Source organism: Megascapheus bottae, chromosome 6 (genome assembly GCF_031878675.1).
Source record: "Megascapheus bottae isolate mThoBot1 chromosome 6, mThoBot2.hap1, whole genome shotgun sequence".
In the NCBI taxonomy this organism is placed as follows: Eukaryota; Metazoa; Chordata; class Mammalia; order Rodentia; family Geomyidae; genus Megascapheus; species Megascapheus bottae.
This window is the reverse complement of record NC_143514.1, coordinates 53,300,767-53,315,679: the sequence shown is the minus strand read 5'-3', so window position 1 is coordinate 53,315,679 and position 14,913 is coordinate 53,300,767. Positions and strand designations below refer to the sequence as shown.

Here is a 14,913-nt window from a genome sequence, read left to right as displayed (position 1 = left end):
GGATCAGTGCCCTCTCCAAGGACCAGGGACCAAAGTTCTCCCTTTAAACACACAGTGAAAAGGTGCCATCTGTGTCCTTACCACACACATTACTGGCACCTTGTTCTGGACTCTCAGCTAATGATATTCAATTAGAGCAGCACAGAGATTAAGATAATCAACCAGGATTGCTCCAAGGGGAGAAGAGGGAGAGGTAAATCTGTGCAAAGTAAAGTGCTAGATCAACTGCCAAAACCAAAAACAAGAAACTAACCCAACGACCCAGCCTGTCTGAAGTTTCCACCAAGAATAAATGACTGGCTTTCCAAGGGATGAAAACACAGAATGTAGGTCAGCACACATAGCGACTCTTGCTCTGTTTATAAGAAACAGAGAGTGTGTGTTCCTATTAAACACTCTTGAATCCCAGCAAGAATGAGAGACTCGGGCTGTTTATGGCTTTGGATATTTACTTTTCTCATACACAAATCAGCTTGGGTACCGTCAGAGCAGACGCCACCTCACACTGCGGCCCTCTGCTGTCCAGACTCCTCCCTGTGCCCCACACATGGTTTGAATTTATTGGTTTTAGCAGCTTTCATTTATATTGTGTGAGGATCACGGAATGACCAGCAAACAGAAGCTCTGATCCGTGGCCTGGAAAAAAAACACAGAAGTGTGAGGAAGAAGGTTGTGGTGTAGGGCTGGGAGGAGTCCACTGATTCAAGGAAAAGCACCTCCCCTCCACAGGGTGATCCAGTAGAAACCTTGGGGCCACTTGGAAAATAATAAAGAATCAGTGGGATAGCACTGCCCCATGAGGAGATGGTCAGAGGGTGAGGTGGTAGAAGGCTCTCAGTTGTCATGGCAACCCAAAGTTCAAAATGGGTGACAGTGGGACATGACAGGGAGCTGCCAAGAAGTTTGACTTCTCTGAAGGAAACATCTGGAAACTGGATTCTGTGGTAAGATGACTGGAGACTTTCAGGTGATGGTCTGTAGATACAGTTGATGACTTTACTGCTGACATAGAATCCCTAAGTATATACTTGGGGGCCACACCCTGAGGGAACCCAAAGTCATTCCATAAAGTTCCTGCCCTCAAAGAACTTTAGTCTAATGAGGGAGGCAGGATGTAAACATATAACAGACAATAAAATATGAAGGACTGTGTTCTAGTGAGGTCAGAACCTGCTTAGAGAGTGGATTTGCAGCATCAAGATTGTGGTTTCTGGTTTACCAAACAAGCTTACCACCACCAAGGGCGTTCTGCTAGGGGAAGGCTGCCCTGGCACACACTGCTGGACCCTCAATCCAGTGTGCTCACTGTTTATGTGTTACAAGCCCTTCCACCTCCCACTTTAGGGACACAAGATCTGTACTATAAGTGGCCATGTTAGCAAATGGAGGGTAAGACCTCACTCAAGTCTCTTCCCCAAAGGCCTTGTAAATTTAGTGCCACTACAGCTGACTGCATTCAGCCTCAGCACACTCTGCCATCTAGTTTCTAAGAGACAACTGTGCCCTGAATTTCTGTTCTAGAAGCTGAAGACCCTGCTTCTTCTCCTGATAGACATGCCTCGGGCACTTGCTTCTTCATGCCAAGGCATCTAGACATGTTCCAGTTTGAGCTGTGAATGAGTAAATGAGTCAACAGGTCTGTTGTCAACCAAAAGAAATTCTTTAGAACACAGGAATAGGAAAATTTCTCCATAGTTCCCATGTAACCAGGATCAAGCCCTCACCTTTTCTGTGTGTGTATGTGTGTGCCAGTAACAGGACTTGAACTCTTGGCCTCACACTTTGGCTTGGATTTTTCAGCTCAAAGCTGGTGTTCTACCAACTTAAGCTACACTTCCACTCATGCCCCAGCTTCTGACCATGGGAATCATGGCTGCATAATGGTGTCCCCTACGTGCTTCTGTGGCCAAGTGTCTCCACGATTCCCTCCAGTGTTCTCCATTGTGAGTCAGGAGATTCTCTTAGTCTGGATCAGTATTGACTGATCAGCTCATGTCTGATGCTCCTCCTGAACTCAGGCGCTATTCCTGGTCCATCAGGACTGAGCTCAGGTGGTTGCACGCTCAATAAAGCCAAGCTAGGCACTCAGAGGCAGGCTTACTGTATATAGTTGAGCTTTTGCAAATGCATAAAACTCCTGGATGTGCAGACCCATCTTTCTTGGGAGTATCTACAGGACATCCAGATGACTGGAGCCCCTGCAAATGCCCCACAGCCCAGGAGAGTACTTAAAAGTACTCAAAAGTGAGTTAGGAAATTATATCTGTCTATCTACTGTGACTGGGAGGGCCCTGTCACATTTCCCCACTCCTATACTTACAGAGAAGTTTCCCAGCCATCTGTACTGGCGTTGCTATGCATTTTTAGCCTTCCTCAAGAGAGAAGCTATGAACTCTCAACTGTCTGCTCTGGTCATCACTTACCTATCTCAGAAGAGCTGTCCCCTTATTCCTGATTCCATGCCCTCCTCCTCCTTTTCTACACCCTTATCTTCTCTTTCTCATTTCGGTAGTTTAAACACCAGATCCTCCACTCATTTGCTGTATGACCAGGCCAGTGAATTACTTCTCTGTGCCTCTGTTTCTTCACCTGTGGAGTGGGATCAGATTTACCTGAGATCCAGCTAGGAAGATAATGTTGGGTAGTGCCTGTGAAGCACTCAGAAACGTCGTTGGCATGTGTGCTGTGCGGCCCCTCTCCTGGGGCTCACTAGACTCCCTCCTCTCTCCTCTTAGCCAATGTTCATCTTGGAATCCCTGGAACTGAGCCTGGCACACTGTGGTTTCCAGCAGTGCTTGGCAAACAAATGAAAGAATAAATGAATGCATGAGCTGTTTAATAATAACTAATCCAGTTCTCTAAGTGTTTAGAGTATTACTCTGCAGGAGAAAGAGAAGAGGAAAAATACATATATACTTAGTGCTAAGAGCACTAAGCACTGAGTGCTTGCTGATGAAGTGTTACCCAAGCTCTATCACATCTGATTCTCCCAGTAACTCTGAGCTGCTGCACCAAACATCCACCTGTCTAGAGCAGTGGAAGAAAAAGGACATTTGTTCTTGTTAGATCCCCAATTCAGGGATCTAACCTGGGCCTCAAGTCCAGTGCAAACTTTTCAATCCCTTCTTTTGGTGTCCCTACTCCAGAACACAGCAGGATACCACGGGGTGAGCTGAGCCAGAATGAATATGGTCAGACACTGCATACCACAGATGGTCAGGGGGGAAAAAATGACCTTGTTCTGGGTGGTCAGACCACACAGTTCTCATCAGGCCAACAGCGCAGCCATCCTTGCCTTGGGCTGACGCTGGATATAGGAGACCAAGGGATGGAGAACCACACCAAGCTTGGTACAAGGTGGGTTTTGCCTCAACACACAAACAGCCTGAAGGTGGGCCAACAATAATAATTACAATGACCGCTACTTAACCCACCCCTGTTAACATTCATTCTCTCTCACTGTGTGCCCCGCCCACAGCTATGCACTTCTGAGACCTCACCTCATTTACACCTCACAACAACCCCAGGGGGTAAATACTATTGTGAGACCCCTGCTTTTCAGATGTGGAAACTGATCTCAGCCATCCAGGCCAAGTAGGAAAGCCAGAATTCCCGCTCCAGTCCAATTTCTTGCTTAAGACATCTATAACATTTAAGCCCAAATTCAGGTTTCATCTTCTTACACGAAGTATTTACCCTCAATTTCCTTAAAAAAAAGAAGAAAGAAAAAAAAGGACAAAATGCTGTATATTAGTGGCAAATGCCTATTACCCTAGCTACTCAGGAGACTGAGATCTGAAGATTATGGTTCAAAGCCAACTCAGGCAAGAAACTCCACTTAACCAACCAAAAGCTGAAAGTAGAGCTATGGATTAAGTGGCAGAGAGCCAGCTTTGAGCTAAAACAGCCTCAAGACAGAGCTTAGGACCCTGAGATCAAGCCCCAGTACGCATACAAAACTAATGGGGTAAATACTTGCCTTTCACTATTGGTTTAGTAATGTATTGTAATAGACTTGAGGCCTAGCACACCATAGGCACTAATTAACAATGGCTATTAGGGAGGAGTAGAGGGCTTTTTTCGACTCCCTTCTACGTTTTTCCATCCTGGCATCTTTGCTTAGCAGTCTCTTTTGTCCCAGGACAACCCTTTCCCAGCTAGTCCACCAGGAGTCTCTCACCCAGGTGTCTCCATCAAGAAGCTGCACTCTGGTCTCATCGGCCTCCCCCAGGAAAACTATCCTATACAAGTGGCGGAACTTAAAACTAGCCAGCAGGTCTCCTCTTGCAGACTCCTTAGTGCAATAATCACTAAATATCCTAGCCTAAGTCAAGCACTGTGACCTAGCTTTGTTTCCCTGGAGATCTCACCGTACCTGTTGACCCATCATCCCATGTGCAATGTTCCATCCAAAGCTCTTCAAGCAACATCTGAGCCTCAACACAGAGAGAGCCTGGTATTCAGAATGACCATAATCAGATGATGCCTGTGTTATCCAGCTGAGATCTATGAATCCACACACTTGGAGCTCTCAGGGTCCAGGAACAAATTCAGTCCCTTTATTGAGCTCAGCAACCACATTAGACAAGATCCAGGAAACCTGGTCTAGGCCCCTTTTCTGCTGCCTGCCTTATTATGTGGACTGCAACCAGGATGCAAATGATTATAATTATCTGGAATTATCATTGCCAATTAGGCTTTTGTTTCCTCTCAAAATCAAGGCAAACAGCTCAAGAAAGGAGAACCCCTGTGAGCCACAGTTAAAAGATGAGACTGGGAGATTTCCAGATGGCTTTTTCTGCTTGTGTCTTTCTAAAAGGGGCTTTTCAAATGGGACCCAAGACTTAAATTACTAAAGGCCTTGCAGGCACATTAAGTCCACTGGAGATAACACAGGCCAGGTTAACTTTAATTAACTCTAAAGGAAGGAGGGTAAATCCTTTAAACAGAAGACCAAGGGATGGGGAAGAGGTCTGGTCTTTATCTTTGCTCGTTGCCTTCCCCAGGTAAGGCTGGCTCCACCTGGCCCAGGAGGTACTCTCTATGTGCCATCCACATCCCTGCTCTGCCCGCAGCTGCTCTTAGGCAACTTACCTTATACTGGTAGAAAACAGCACACAGGCTGATGCACTTTCAAAGGACCGGGACAAGCACCTCATACAGAGTATGGCCGCCTCCATTGTTTCCAGGGGCATTCCATTGGGCCTCGCTTCCACAGCCAGGTGGGTCTACTTGGCGTGTCACCCCTGGAGCACTGAGCCCAGGCAGAGGTGGGCAGACAACAGGCAGATGGTTTCATTTATCCTGGTCTCTAGCCCAGTCATGCAGGGGACAAGCTGACCTCCCCAGTGTCCCTGAGACACCTCTCCCCCTGTGGCTACCATCTAGGCACCTCTGGTCTCTTGCATCCAGAAAGAACTCCATTGCTTTTACCTGGATAAGCTGTTTTTTGGTTTTGGGGATTTTTTATTTTGGGTTTGTTTTATTTCCTTATCTGGTATCCCTGGAGCTTTCTCCAGGAAGTCTTCTTGGGTCTTTCCAAAGCTGGAGAAATGGTATTTGTGTGTGTGTATGTGTGTGTGTGTGTGTGTGTGTGTGTGTGTGTGTACTCACCTCTGCCTCACCTGCCTCTACTTCCCTTACCCCACAGTGGGGTTAAGTCTCATTCATTTATATCCTTCCCTGCCCAGAAAAAGAAGCATCTGGGTCTCAGTATGTTACTGTTTGCTCTTCTGGCACCAGCGCATATCCAATATCTGGTACACAGTAGGAACTAAAATGCTTCTGGAAACATTGCACAACACCTAAAGGCTTTTCCAAAGTTAACACCAGGTTGTGAATTAACAGAAAGACTTTACAGATGGAATCAGGCTAGGGAGCTGCTTTAAATAAGGGAAGCAGAAAAGGAGAATTTTTTTCCTAGTCCTGGGCCTTGAACTCTGGGCCTAGGAGCTGCTCCTTTTGCTCAAGGCTAGCACTCTACCATTTGAGCTACAGCACCACTTCTGGTTCTTTCAGTAATTAATTGGAGATAGGAGTCTCATGGACTTTCCTGGGTAGCCAGGATCACAGGCTTGAGCCAATGGTTCCAAGCTCAGAGAATGAGCTTTATGCAGAGAACATAGGCTCATGAGGCTGGAGCAAATGGAAATAAATTTGCTCCAATGGGAAGGGCGAATCACTGGAATAAAAGGTGACACTCAGGGCAGGAAGATGTATACCTGTCCTGTCTACTGGGGAGGAGATGGTGGCCAAGTGCCGCTCTAAAGGCTGGCAAGTTACCTAATAAAATCATCTTGTGTAAAACAGTCAGAAGGAGGCATAGAATCTAGGGTCAGGTACAAATGCAGAGACCACACACACATCTTAAGACCACAATGACAGCCCTGCTTGATTTTTTTATGGGCCTAGTTGGATGACCTTCTGGCAATTTTCAAGCATGACCAGGCATTCAGCATGACCCAAGTACAACTCACCAATCAGACCTTTCAAAATGCAGAGCTAAAAGCCAAATCATACTGCTGTACATAAACTGAAACTACTGAGTTAGATCAGGTGACCTTAGTCCACAGGGGCAGTCCAAAGTAATGAGCTTGGGTAAGAGTTTGAAGAACCCAGGCCTTTCACAAAGATGGTCCTCAAGGAATTTTACTCATTCAGGTGAAGGAACAGCACAAAAGTAGAGCCTGGAAGCTGGGGAAAGGCTGGATGTAAGAGTTATATAGAGAACCAGGCAGAGATGGTAAAGCTCAGCATTGCCACAGCCCCCAAATCAAGACAGTGATAGAAAATCAGACTTTTTGTGCATGTGTTTACCGGGCTCAGAACTGGATCCAGAGCCTCCTGCATGCCAGGCAAGCACTCTACTACTTGAGCCACTCCCCTAGCACTAAATTAAACATTTTAAAAATGAAAATAAGTCATCCTGGGTGGAGTCGGCCTGGAGGGATGCCTGGGCTCCAGGTAGTAAAAGAAAGAAAGAAAGAAAAAAAAAAGAGTCTTTGTTCATGATTGACAGCTAAGAAGAAAAAAAAATTCCAGAATGGAGGTATTTTGACAAACTCACCAGGGACTCACAGATGCTATCAAGCTCTGACCAAGTATACCAGAGACAATACTAAAGATGCTGGATGTGTCTCTGGTAGAAAAAGACTGAGATATTTCTGTGACATGCAAGGCAAGACATGCAATGCACTGCAATCCAATTTCAGAACTGGAGCACATTTTGCTCAATTTTGTAATCAATTATGAGGACATTTTTTCCGGCAGGTTAGAATCAGGAAAGAGTGCCTAAGTAGTCATTATAAAGTAAAACTATCAAAGTGCTGGAAGAATGTCCTAAAAGAATTCCAATGCGGGGCGGGGGGGAGTGGGGAGAAGGAGAATACCTGTGGTCTAGAGTTTTAAATGGTCTTGAGTTTTCTTTAAAACTTTAGACCCAATCTTCCAGAGCAGATCAGACCCAAAAGCATTCTAGGAAGACTTCTTGGAGGAGGTACAGCTTTGAGCACAGCCTTGAACATCTTAGGATTCAGAAGCAGGAACTAAAAAAAAAAAAAAGGAAATTCCTAGAGAAGGAGGGAGGCCTTGCAGAAGCAACATGTTTCCAAGCTTGGGGCAACAGTCTTGTGTTCCAGCGGATATACTGCTTAGATTTAAAAGCCTGTGCATCCTGGAGGAGCGGCCTGGCGAGACGGCTTGGCAGCTACAAAGCAAATCTGAAGGCTGGGCCACCGGCTGCCTGTGGATTAAGTGGGTGGACAGAGAGCCAGTGATGGGAGATAAAAGGGAGTGAAATGGATAATATTTAGAAGCAAACTCAAGGGGAAAAAAACGTCAGCAGCCCGGGCTGGCAGACTGCAGGGCTGGCCAGCATTCTTTCGTTTCCTCCCTAGGAAAGCTGCATTACCAGGCGACCTCTTCCTGGCTTTGAGAGATGTCCAAATGGGAACTATTAACAATGGCATGCTCCCATTTTTATCTTCATCAGAAAGTGCTTTGGTGGTGAGGCTTTCTCTCTGGCCATGAAGTGAAGTGTGGGGGGGGGGGTCCAAGGAGGGCAGATCAGACACTGTGTTCACAGATGGGGCTTCCTAAAATTCTTGAACACTGGCCATTTCCAACTTGAAGATTTTAGAAATCTGTGTTGATGAGCCGAAAATGCTTCAAAATTAAGAGGCTAGTTTCATTTCATGATGTGAAGATTCTTCTTAGTCCCCAACCAACTGTCTCTCTGAGCCTCCTGTTCTAAGATGTCACCATTCCTTGGTTCCCAAAGCCTCAAGACTTTTGTTTGGGCTTAGAAGCTAGAGATTCTTGGAGCCTGGAAGCTTCTGAATCGAGGCTGGATTTCATGACTTCTTTATCACCTCTGAGTTTGGAGCCTCAGCCTCCTTGAAGTGATGTTTAAGCCTCCTTGATTGGGCTTCTGAAATTCTCTCTCTCTCTCTCTCTCTCTCTCTCTCTCTCTCTCTCTCTCTCTCTCTCTCTCTCTCTCTCTCTCTCTCTCTCACACACACACACACACACACACACACCTCTCTAAGATTTCTAAGGTGTGGACTGACCAAATCACAGAGAACTTGCTATGCCAGCAAGAGTTCTTTGCAAATAGCCACAAAATTGGACATTGTTTCTGAAAGATGGGAACATCCATCCAGAAGCACATGAAAGAAAAGGGTCTCTATGGGGCATGAAGAATCAGGGCATGAGACATGCTATGGCTTGAGTGTTCTGCATCTTTACTTCTTCACTTCCACCACTATGAAACAAGGGTAGTCATGGCCACCTCTTGGGGAATAAAAGTAATGCACACTCTCAGCAAATAAGGTCTCAGAAGGCCACAACACTGCTGTTCCCTGTTCTTTGTTCCCAGATCCTGCATGGACACAACCAATGAGCTCTCTGGTTGACTGAGTGAGGATGCAAAGGAAAGGAGTGGGGCTAGGATGATAGGGAAGATCAAGCCTGGGCAGGTATTCAGCAGACTATGCCACAACAGGCTGAGGCTCTTCTCTGCTCTGAAGGCAGGCAGCCTGATCACTCTCCGGAACCAAGAGGCTTCCAGCAAGTAGGAATCAGCAGCAGTCCGCCAAAAACAAGCCTGCCCATGATGGATGACTGAGGCTCAAAGGTTCAGGGGTGAGGTGGATCAGATCCTCCAAGAAATGCAGGCCGAAGATGAGTACCAGGGAAGGTTGTGGTGAAACCAAGTGGACAGCTTAGGTCAAGGGAGAGAGAAGGACTAACCCAAAGTTATAGCCAATGTAAGATAAGGGCCTGCTTGGAAGCTGAGCTTCTCAAAGTATAGTATGAATTTCTGGATCCCTCTAAAATCCACTTAACTCCCAAGGTGATATTGTAGTGGGATAGGGAAAGGGGCTTTGGGAAGAAAGCAGTGCCCTACTAAAAGGGCCTGAGGGGGCTTGTTACTACCTTTCCCCTTTCTTCTATGTGAGGACACAGGGAGACCCATCTATGAGAAACAGGCCCTGATCTGCCATCAGATCTGTTGGCACTTTGATCCTGAACTTTCCAGCCTCCAGAATTGTAACAGATGTGTGTTGTGCATAAATTAACTACTGAAAGGTATTTTTACCATAGCATCACAGATGAGTCAAAACAATTTGCCATCTTGTGTCCCTTGTGTAGGAAGGAAGGAGGTATTAAAGTTCAAGAAGGGAGCTCCTTACCATGGCTTCTGCAATCCTTCCTCTATCCAAATACTAGATATTCTGGAAAACAAGAACTGAGGACTATGGTTCAAAACCAGCTAAGGCAGTCTACGAAACTCTTATCTCCAATGATCACTAAGCTGGAAGTGGAGCTGGGGCTCAAGTGGTAAGCTTAAGCTTTTAGCTAAAGAACAGTGCTGAGGTTCTGAGTTCAAGTCCTAGTACTGGCATATGTGCACATGTGCATGTACACATATAGCACACACACACACACACACACACACACACACACACAGAGCGCTAAATGATAGAAGGGAATTAATTAAGAATGGTTATATCATGCTTGCTGACTGTTGCTTATTAAGTCATCCATTCTGCAAGTACTTATAGTGCATTTACTAATGCTGTTTTAGAAAGGGTATAGATAGAGGAGTTCTGATTCTAAACCCAGGAGCCTGTTGTCTATTCAACTGTGCAGATGTAGCCAGTTCACAGCAGTCCCAAAGAAAGCTGAGAATGCATTCCAGGGAGTCAGTGTGTGCCCAAAAATGTCTTCAGGAACTCCTATTTTAGAATTACCTTCAGATCCAGTTTATGAGCCAGGCAGAAAAACAGTTTCAGCCCTTTTCAATTATCTGTTTTACTTTTTTTCAGTTAAAAAAATGAAAGATCTCCCCTAACCTATATACCAATCCACCGGTCCACCCCCCGCCCCCATTCTCCAGCTAATGCCATCAAACACCAAAATTAATCCATCTTTCAGATACCTGCAAAGCATGGCCTTTACCAGGGAAAGGACCTGAGTCTGAACTCTGAGTCCATTTGGCCTGTCTATGTGATCAAAGCCAAATGATCTAATGTTTTCAATTGGTTGTCTTTAAAAATAGGTATGACAATAAACCTTGTAGCACTGCTAGGAGGATAAGAGAATATAATTGTGAGAACCAAGGTGGTGTGTTGCTCAGAGACAAACTTCAGCACCTGATTTTGTGGTTTCTATCTCCCTTTGTAGGAGACTTGTAAATTCTATAAACATTTTGGACACTTTGGGAAGACATGCCCCAGAGTTCAAACTCTACACACACTGATGAGTGCCAGTGCCTGTTGATTAAAACACAGTGTAGAGGATCTTTGTTCTACTTTCCCTGGAAGGGCCATGTAACATGGTCTCCAGTGTACAGGAGTAGGGTGGATGGGGAGGATTGAGCATCTCCTGAGGTTGTACTACAAGCTAGTACCAGTCCAGACCTCTAAGAGCAAAGAAAGTGCCAACATGTTTTAGTTGAACAAATCTTCACTTTGTTGAGCTAGGGTTGGACAGTGATTATGAAGACTGGAAGAAAGGCATGGATGCTTTTTTTTCCCTGATTATGCCCTGTCAATCACAGGTAGAAAGTTGTATACTTTCCCTACAACTTCTATAAAACCAGCTTGACTTTGAAAGGCTGGTTAACTATTGCTCCATCCATCCAACAATCAGAGACATTCAGTCTTGCCTAAGGTTATATACAAGTCTCTATCTCTTATCCACCAAACTGAGCTAATGACAACCCATTAGGAAAACCTACATATCATATACTCAAGACCCAGAATCAAAGGAAATGATTTCTCTACAAGTACAAATTCCTCAAGAAATACATTTTTTAGCCCTCAAGTCCTAAAAGCAGAAGCAAGAACTACGGGACAAATTACAAGAGGGTACCAAGTACCTAGACAGGAAGAAGCCTAAGAAATAGCCTGGGGTGACAGGAAGCGTGCATCATTCATGTGAGAGTTTGGCTCTGTTCCTCGTTAGCCATGTGACCTTGGGCAAGTCATCCAACCTCTCTGGTGCCCACCTTAGAAAGCCATAGTAAAGTTGTCCAGGGAATTCAATGAAATGGAAAGGCACGCGGAGCTTCCTGCTGGGTGCCTGGCACGTGGAATTGATTAGAATCAGCCTATGGAATGTCAGGGCTGGAAGGGGCTTGAAAGATGACCTAATCCTGGTGTTTCATTTCACAGGCAAAGAAAACAAGGTTCAGGGAGAGGAACTGACTTGCCCAAGGTCACATGGCAAAACTCATGGTGATACTGGATCTAGCGCCTTCAGTTTATTTTGAAATCAAAGGTCGAAAACCTATCAATCAGCTTGATCTTCCAAGCTGCACCTGCTGATCATTCACCAACCTTGCAAGCTTTTCCATGGTCCCTCCAGCCCCTAAGGTCCCCAAATATAATCTTTCTCTACCCACTTAACAAGCAAACACATGGTATTTCTATCCAGAAAAAAATAAAAGCACATAAAATCTCAGACTTTCCCAGGGTGGCACCCTTAAAAGGCTTCTTTTTCTCACCTTCCTCTCACTCCTCTCTCCCCCACACAACTCAAATATTTTGCAATAACAGTAATGCTTCAAGGAAAGAAAAAAACTGATGCACTTAACAGATATTTCGGTGCAATAATGCATCACAGATGTTCCTATCAAACAGCGCGTGTGTGCGTGCAATTTACTGAGGAGCTGCTGCATTTCTGACTTAGGGAAGAGGGTTCTAGAATCCCACCTTTCCCATTTAGTCCAAGGCTACCCAGGAGAACGAGGAAAGGTTTCATCACCTCTCTCCAAAATGATAGCAGGACAAATTGGTGCAGTCAAATGCTTGGGCAGGTGGTGAAGGGTGTTTAGATTAGGAACTAAGAGAAGTTCCTGTTTCCTTTTGCTTAGGACTTGCTTTCTGGATGCTATGGAGAAGCTGGACCCAAGAACAATTTGATGAGTGAAGGGGCCTAGGCTGGTGGTAGGGGGGATGTGTTTTTGCAACAACAAAAATTGGAGTCTGTTTGATCTTCAAACATAGGCTTTGGAGAAACTGTCAGTGGACTCCTTGCAGGGGAAAGAATGGCTTCTCAGGAACATTTCCTAAAACATAAGCTCACATACTTTGCAGCAAATCTTTTCAACCTACCAGAGCCATCATTTGGTTGAACAGCAGCATTTCCAGACCCCTCCGAAGAAAGATAGTTTTGTTGTTTTAAGAGAGACAGATTAAAGCCAGGGGCTGTTTAACCAGAGAGCTGGAGTGCTCCCTTTCAGCCCTTGTTGGGTTCCACTGTGGTTGGTACAAAGAGGGTGTTGAGAACCATAGTGGATCCCCCACCTCCCTAACCTAAAGAAGAGATTGAGGCCAGACGTGAAGTGTCTGAGCAGAGAGGCCTCCCACAAAACTGTTTCCAAAATGAGATGGGCGGTGAGAGCTGGGGGTGGGGTGAGGGAAGAGCTTGACACAGATAACATTAGCTCCTGAGGCTGGCAAGGGAAAGTGGCTTCAGAAAGAGCAAGCTGCTAGGTTCAGAGAATTCAGCACTGGGGTAGAGAATACACAGGATTTTCCCCCGTGGAGAAGGAGTCAGGCGTAGTCAATATCCTGCAGGGCGTGACTAACTGCCCCAATATTCTTGCCATTGGGGCCCTCTGGGTAAGGACTCCACAATTATGGGAGAGCCAGCAGGAGAACCAACAAACCCGCCTTTCATTTGGCCGGCAAATCAATCTGGCTTCTTACCTCCCTGGGGACAATATTGCATTTCCCCTGGAAAAACAAAGGCCAGAGATCTTGGAAGAGGAGTGTGTATGTGTGTGTGTGTTGGGGGTGGGGGGGTGGGTAGGGATCAGTTTCTGCCATGGTTCCCCTGGTGAAAAGCTTGCAACATCTTAGGAGCAGCTAGCATAGCAGGTTTGATTCCAGTGGTAAAGTTCAGGGCTGCCTTGGAGCCACACTTCACTCAGGGCAGCTCTCCTGTCTTAGCATCTCCTCGGAAGGAACCACCAACCTAGGATTCATAGCTCAGTTCTCAAGGCACAGATGTGAACTCATTGTCGGCAGGGCCTCAGAGTTAAGTTGGAGACCAGTGAGTTGTGGATCACCTCTGCCCATGGAGACAGGCTTTTAATGACATCTTGCTGGATAGGGTATCTGGCAGCCAGAGACTTGAAACCTCTTAAGCCTCTCCCTTCTTCCTCTACTGCCACACCCCCTGCACACACACACACACACACACACACACACACACACACACACACTGCCCAATGCTTGAGGTTCAGAAATCACAATTGTCAACTTGTAAGCAAACACATTTCTCTGAAATTATTAACCCCCAAAGTCTCTTTTGCTGACTCTCTACCACGTCTTAGAGAGGCAGTCCGAGGGTCATGGCAGAGCTCAGGAACCTGGGGAATTCTGCAGTATTTAACCAGAAATAGCAAAGCAGCGCTAGTAAGGGCCAGGACCACAACGCCTGATGCTATCCACTCAACACAGAGTGCCCCAGACACCAAATCCTTCTCCACACAGACACAGGAGATGCCAGGCCTGCAGAAAGCCTGATACAAACTGGCAACTCCCCCCTCTTATTTTTTTTGTCCTGGATCACTCTGATGCTCCCAGGGAAATTCTTTCTGCTCAGGCAAGCACAGCAGGTGGAGAGTGGATATCCCCAACAGGGAACCACTGAAATGGAAGAAAACACACCAACTCTGGCACACACCAGTTTCCTTGCATCCTGACTCTGGCTGCCTGGGGGAGGACCAAACAAAAAGAGTCAGAGCAGAGGACCGAGGTCCTGAGGCTGCCGCTCCGAGCTGGCACACACATGCCTACCTGTGAGAAGTTGAGCCCGTTGAGAGGATGGCATTGCTCCTCCACCCGCTCCACAGCCCCAGTGCTCTTCTTCATCTTCTCAGCCTGCTGGGCCAAGTAGAGGTCCAGCACAGGCACGCCACGAGAGCGCACGTCAGTCTCCGTGAGCGAGTTCACCATCAGCATCACCCACACGGGCCTCTTGCGCTCCCAGTTGCCCGCAATGGCATTGAATAGGTAGTCAGCATACAGTCCCTTGCCACGCTGTGCGGGTGTCATCCAGGAGGGCATCATCAGCTTCACATAGTCCAGGTGGCGCTTCAGGCGCCAGTAGAGTTCATGAGGCAGGACGTCCTGCAGGTTCTCCCCATGTGGCAGCAACTGGCAGCTGGCCAGGGCCGAGATGGTATAGGGGTCAGTGAGGTCCAGCTCAAAGTAGACACGGGCACTGGCATGGAATGCTGCCTTGGAGTTGTCTGGGATGAAGTCCCAGACGCGGGTGTAGGGGACGTGGATGGTGCCAAACAGGTAGGCTGGAGGATGGCGCTGAATCGTCCACAGGAAGGAGTTCAGTTCCCGCTGCTACAGAGGGGGGAGAAGGAAAGGAGAGGCCAGCCAGTGA

General features: G+C 46.5%; 1 protein-coding gene and 1 long non-coding RNA gene across 2 annotated transcripts in view; both read right to left on the bottom strand.

Moving 5' to 3' along the window:
• The window catches only part of Trabd2b (TraB domain containing 2B), a 200,207-nt gene that overhangs the window by 182,379 nt on the left and 2,915 nt on the right, over window positions 1–14,913 (bottom strand). The window contains exon 2 of the mRNA XM_090334889.1: window positions 14,313–14,873. Within this exon, the coding sequence (XP_090191015.1) occupies window positions 14,313–14,873 (561 nt within the window). The remainder of the gene's footprint in view (window positions 1–14,312; window positions 14,874–14,913) is intronic.
• LOC150061863 (uncharacterized) lies at window positions 432–4,279 on the bottom strand. Its single transcript, XR_016535962.1, has 3 exons — window positions 4,181–4,279; window positions 2,613–2,794; window positions 432–636 (listed from the first exon to the last, which is right to left on the bottom strand). It is a non-coding gene; the product is annotated as an uncharacterized LOC150061863 (long non-coding RNA).